Consider the following 6,790-nt stretch of genomic DNA (forward strand, 5'->3'; position numbering starts at 1 on the left):
AGCCAGGTATAAACAACTTTAATTTCGATCTTTCTGGCATCGCACCATATTAATTTAACTTTATTCTATTCTACTATTGATAGATAAGGTTCTACATCACGCATTGTCTGAAACTGTGAGAAATATGTATGTCTATGCAATTGCATATGAGAAAACATTGAACTGGAAGTGTATATTAGATAAACTCATCGGCGGATTGAAGGAAATGTATAGATTGCATTATCAAATTCATTAAATTTGAGTGTATCACTAGGAGATAATAATAATTTTTAAAATGAGCAATTGGAATTACTGGAAGTCATTTAATATTGAATCAAATTTTCTATGTAATCGGATATTTTAAAGGCAGCATAAACATTAAACATGTTTTAAATTTTAAATTAAACTATAGTATTAGTAACAAAGATAACAGTAAAGACCCACTGTGCAAAAATTTGTAATATTTATGTTTTATAAATGTTTTAAGTTTACTTAAAACGTTAAAAATTATTGTAAAACTTACGTAAATTTAACATTATACGAACTGCAAATGTCCGCGAAAATTTACTTGATAATTATGTAATATTTACATAAATATAACAAAATAGTAAACGTCAATTTGATGTTAAAATTATGTTAAAATTCTGTTTCACCAAACATGAAATTTATGTTAAAACTATGTTTTATTAAACATAAAATATGTGTTTTATCGAAACAGACGAAAAAACATTATAATAAAACTGCTTATTTATGTTCTAAGAAAGTTTTTAAATACTAAAATATAACATAAATATTATATGATTATTTAACAGCAATAAGATATATCGGATGTATCTCATATTTTACATACCTACCATGCATTTATAAATGGCTATAATAGTCATAACAGATATAGATATAAATCATACTAATTAATTATCTATATTATATCTGTGAACATCAATTAAATTTTTCAGTATGCTATCATTATTAAAATATACCTTTAATGTGTCTCGACTCTTGATTACTTACCTACTAATGTTATTCGTAAGTCCTATTAAATAAAATAGATAGGTAGGTACTTAAAATGCAGATTAACAAAAAACAGAAAACCAATTAGACTTCAACTAAGCATTTATTATGATATTAAATCAATATAAAATATAGATATAAGAAAGAAATATAGATAATTATGGACTAAACATTTTTTGGTATAACATATAGTAAGTAGTTGAAGTTCCACTGTGCTTACAATATTTCATGACATAATGATAATGCAATTGCCTTACTATTTGATAATTTAATTAAAAAACATTTAAATTTTAAATCATTCTCACAAATTGAATACAAATTACATAAATCATTGGTATTAACTACAAACATTCCAACTACAAATGATGAGAAAGGTTTATTACAGAATTCTGAAACATTTAGAAATTTTTTTACCATTAATTTTATTGGTTTGTCCTTAGGTTTTATTATATACTGTATTGTAATTAATGAACCATCTTGGCACAAAAAATAATGGTCTTTTTCTTTTGCAACATCTAGGGTGGTCTTAGTAGATTCGAAAATACATTTTTGATAAAGTTTATCTGAGATGGCTATAAATGGAAGGCTTTGATGGTCAATTTCTTTGTATAATATTGGAGAAAGTGAAATTAAATGCAAATTTGTATTGATTAATTGTTGTTTTTCATTTATTCGATTATACACTTCTTGCAAAGGGTATTTTATGCATTTAACAGACTTTTTTATATATTGTAAATAGTTTTCGTACCTAAATGAACTAAAGTTATCAAGTGGCCCATGCAGTAATGTAAAGAAGGGTAAATGAATTAAACTATGGACATTATAACTTATATAATGATGGCCATATAAAAAGCCATAGCTATTCACAAATTGTACTAATAATTCTGACGCTTTAGAATTATATTTATAACAAGTATCTGGGGAAACTAAAATTCTAGTTGCAAATACCAATAACAAAAAATGTTTGTAAAGTTCAGGATTTAATTTGCCTTTTAAAACAATTGCTCCTGAATACAAAACAAAACTACGCAATTCAGTAGCCTTCCAGTACTCTATATCATCTATTGGTCGTGGTAATCGACAAAACTCTGATGGCACATATGGCCTTAACATTTTTAAATCATTATTTATTCCTTCTCTACTTTCATCTGTCAATCTTATATCCCTTTTCCCTTTAATCCAAAATTCTATTAAACGTTTAGTGACCCCGAGACACACACAATGCATGTAGTCTAAGCAAACAACATTGGTTATATTAATTGGTAATTTGAGTAAGGGGGAATCACCTTTATGATATTCTTCATTCGATTGATTTCTAAAAGTTTCGTTTGTTCTTAATGGAGCATTTGTTCCAATTAAAGCAACTCGGTTTTCTATATAATCTCCTTCTTCAATGCAAGAAGTACACCCAAAATAGGCATTAAAATTTTTAACGTTAAGTAAAAAGCTCTTAGCAGGGGCATCACAAACTATATTAGAAATGTTAACACTTATTAATGTTCCATTTACAATCAAACCATTTCTTAATACTTCTAAGGTGTCAGCAATAAATGGGTTTAAAAACTCTTCAATCGAATGTGGTTTTTTAAATCCATGAAATATACCAATGGGAAGTACATTGTTGGTTAATCCTTTAAAATTTAAGATAGAAACCAATATAGGCCATAGTTGACTTTTACTACTCTTAGCTATTGGTAGACCGTCAATGTTAATTCCTATATTTATTATATTATCGTTTGTATGTTTATTAAAATTATTTATTTCTAAAAGTGGTAATAACATATTTTTTAATCCTAAATGTATATAAGTACCATTTAATACATTAATAATTTCTTTAGTTTTAGGAGTGTGCATTAAAGTTCTAACATCTTTAGGAACTGTCATGCCTTCACTGCGCAATATAGTTAAAAGTGAGTTAGCAGCATTATGAGAAATTTTAAAATGAAGTATCCAATTACGTAGTTTGTTACAAATACTATTATTATTATCAATTAAAGTTTCATCTAAATGTGGCAATAACAGATTAGAAACTATTAAATTTGGTATATCGGGAAGATGATGACTTGCGTTCTCAATATGATTATTGATATTTTCAACACTACTGTTATAATCACAATAAGGAACTGCAGCATTTATAGATGGTAATATTGTTTCAGTTGTATCAATGGAATTTATATTTACTACCGATGCTATTAAACTGGTTCGCAGTAATGGTGTTTTAGACGCAATACATTTTTCCTTTGCCGACTTTACAATTCTTCTGAAATGTCTAGAAGATATTGATCCTAATTTCTGGCATTTGGTCTGAAACCCCAAAAAAAAACAGATAAAGGAAATATAAATATATATACACATTTTAAAGGGTTTTTGTATTTAATAAACACATAATATAATATATTGTTGGTATTTCTATAAATTTAAAATTAGCTTTAACAAAAACCGTGAGTCATAAAAATACATTAAATTAAATTTTTATAAAACAATTTAAATATTGAATTACATTTAAAATTATATGTATACAAGTGTTCACTATACCATCATCAAATTACTTTTGTTTAAATAAAAACTAATAGAAGAAAATTTACTGTCTCAATTAAAATTTAAATGAAAAAATCTTTATTTTATTTTTGAAAATATGTAAATAATGTATAATTAATAAAACTTATTTATTAAGAGTTCTATTTTGGGTACTTTTAAATCTGGTGTTTGCAGTTCTAAGTCTTTCAGTTATTTCTTTTTCAAACTGTGAGTCATTAAATAGCGTCGAAGAACATTGTTGGATAACCTCTAAAAATTAAGAAAAATGTGTATTTATAATTAATTAATCTTCAATACACAATTATTTTTGGCAACTAATATACCTTGGATGAATATTACATTTTCAACATGAATTCAGTTGATTATCTACATAGGTTATTAAATTAATATTATTAATAAAGAGTAAAAATATAATATACACTTGTACATTAATGATTACTTAATACTTTCAAATTGAGGTTTAGTTTGAGTTTAGGAAGGTATATTGCTCGCATAGTCACATAGATCATTAAACATTTATAATTAATCATTACTTTTCACTATTTTGATAAGTTCAGTTTCTTTTAATTTAGTCATATTCTTCGCCCACCCACGTCCAGTCCATGAAATATATATACAGTATTCATCAGTGAACAATTTGCTCATGACTCTTTTAATATGATTTGCAGCACAATTACCACCTATGCTTTTTATAAACGATTCCTATTAACAATAAAACTAACAGTTATAATATGTTATTGATTTGGTATTAAAAGATTTTATATTACCAGTTTGAGAACAAACTCAGTTTCATTTTTTATAAGATTTTCAATTGATAATAACTCATCTGCATTTTTAAGAGGAAAGTAACTCAAAAAAATTGGATCAATGTACACAGTTGGAACAATGCTTTGAGAAGTATTTTTTAAATTGGCTTCTATTACTTCAATTTTTGCAAATATGCGATTCAACATCAAATTTGTAGCAGTTTGACCTTGTAAGATATTATTGTTTAATGTATCTAATTTATCTTCATAAAACCCTGATCCGATAATAATAATAGGCATGAACAGAAATATTAAAATTATTCTTATTTACATAACATTTGATTTTAAGTTTAATAATGTTACCGTAAGTATTGGTGTTTGGAGTGGTATATAATTGCTGTGTATTCTGTGCACTTGTATACTGTATAAATTTAAGTATAATATATAGATATTTAAAAGCAACATTTTTAATTGTTTAATAGACCATTTGTATGAAATGTGTAAAATCAATTATAAATATTAAACTTTAATGTATTAAGTTAAGGGTATACTCTTAAATTATAAAAAATTAAAATTACTTGTTCATCTTGAGGTGGTTGGTAAACTGAACTTGATTGAACGCATGGTAGTTGACCCACTGAAGATGATTGCTTACTCATTTGATGTGATAATAATGATGGGAATGTTTCATTTGGTTGCATTGTGCATGGTTTCAGTAAGGGTGGACTATTCACTGGTTGTAGTTCTGTATAGTGTACAGGCTCTTCATTATTGGGCAACTTAAATGCAGAAGTAGATTCAGGTATTATACAGTACCCAGAATGATCTGTACACAATAATTTCAACATGTTTAGTCTTACACATATTACAACCCATAGTTTACTAAGCCTTTAGGTACCTTACTGTAATAATTAGGATAGATTGAGGTTATTAATTACCTTCATCACTGCTACTGCTTGATACATCAAATATCGTTGATGCACGTTTACATTTGGTCATCAAATGAACCTCCTCATTTTCCGATTCTTTTTCAACTCTTACATGCCAAGCTTTTTTAAAATTATCTAAAATGTTGGTAAATTTTAGATTAGAACAAATTATAACAAAACAAAATAATTATTAAATAAATTTAATTTTTAAAATAAGTGTTTACATTTTTTAAAATATAACATACAGGTTCCATACTACATACTTAAAATAATAATAAATATAAACTTTGTAAACTATTAAATAGATTTTATTTTACATACCATATGTTTTATTGCCACCAACTATTTTAATACCATACTCAAACCAAGTTGGATCTGGATCTAGGGCGTCATGAATGTCAGTACTGGTTACTCGACCAAGTGGCCATTTACATAACCTTACATTACTATTTTCTAGATTATTTATGTCATTTTGAACTAGCCACTTTGTTGGTACTACACTGTAATCCTTCGAATCCACAAATACCACAATAACCCAACTAACTTTAATCTAAAATGGAAAAACATTCAACATTTATTTTTTAGTTGAGTATCAACTACCTTATTTATTATGCACTAGAAATCTGAAATATAGTAGCAATACCTAATGACTAAACTTGATAAAAAATTAAAGGCACCTATTAGGTAGGTAATATCTACTGTTATAGGCAAAAATATGAAACTGGCTATGCCACTGATAGCTAGGTGCATATTTATTTTTCCAATCTTAAAGAAATGGGTACTTTCTTTGTAACATTATTGTAATAATATTGAGTTTAGATGGATGATTGTTACTTTAGTTTTTCTGATTTACTGAAATAATATAGATATTTATAAGTTATGGAAGAGGAATCAGATAGAAACAATTACACACATTTTCTGGTAAAAAATTGTATTATTTATAACTAGGGCTAGGATTTATATGCAATAAAAAATTGTAAAATATGCATTTTATTTACCAAAATATGCAAAAATATGCAAAAACAAATTTTTATTATTTCTAGAGTATTATTATTTATCATAATTCAAAATTGTATTATTATTACATTAAAATATTGAATATTAGTTTATATTATATCATTATTACATGCTACTATAATGTGTTGTTTCAATAATTTTCAAATACAAACATCCAGCGATTTGAACGTAAAATAGATTTATACTGACTAAAACTCCTTTCCACATCACACGAGGTTATTGGTGCATATTTTAAATAATGCGATTTATCCTGGAGTTAATCAATATCGATTTCTTAGATAGATAATATTTATACTTTATACTTACAATAATTCGACGGATAAACCAAAAATTATCGATTTTATGAAAAAAACACCATTTAAAATTAACAATAAATTATAAAAATTTGAAAATTTAAGTTAAAAAAAGTCAAAATTCCAAAAATCTATAAATATGCAATTATATGCATTGTGTTCAAAATATGCAAAAATATGCAAAAATAAATTGGTTCTATTTAAACGAGAATTAGCCAAATCGTGGACAAATCGCACTCCTAGAACAAGACTGCCACAACTCAAAATTTATAGTTTT

The 6,790-nt window shown here is 26.0% G+C and overlaps 1 protein-coding gene across 1 annotated transcript; it reads right to left on the bottom strand.

The window, feature by feature from the left end:
• Nucleotides 1–1,938: 1,938 nt before the first annotated feature.
• Nucleotides 1,939–5,753, bottom strand: LOC112592591 (the record flags this gene model as incomplete). Its single annotated transcript, XM_025336696.1, has 8 exons — nt 1,939–2,705; nt 3,682–3,777; nt 4,062–4,230; nt 4,296–4,549; nt 4,638–4,695; nt 4,853–5,100; nt 5,213–5,338; nt 5,525–5,753. Coding segments are annotated over 8 exons (1,947 nt in total), but the record flags the coding sequence as incomplete, so codon positions are not given.
• Nucleotides 5,754–6,790: the final 1,037 nt, after the last annotated feature.

This window comes from Melanaphis sacchari, unplaced genomic scaffold (genome assembly GCF_002803265.2).
Source record: "Melanaphis sacchari strain LSU unplaced genomic scaffold, SCAv2.0 Contig1821_pilon_pilon, whole genome shotgun sequence".
NCBI lineage: Eukaryota > Metazoa > Arthropoda > Insecta > Hemiptera > Aphididae > Melanaphis > Melanaphis sacchari.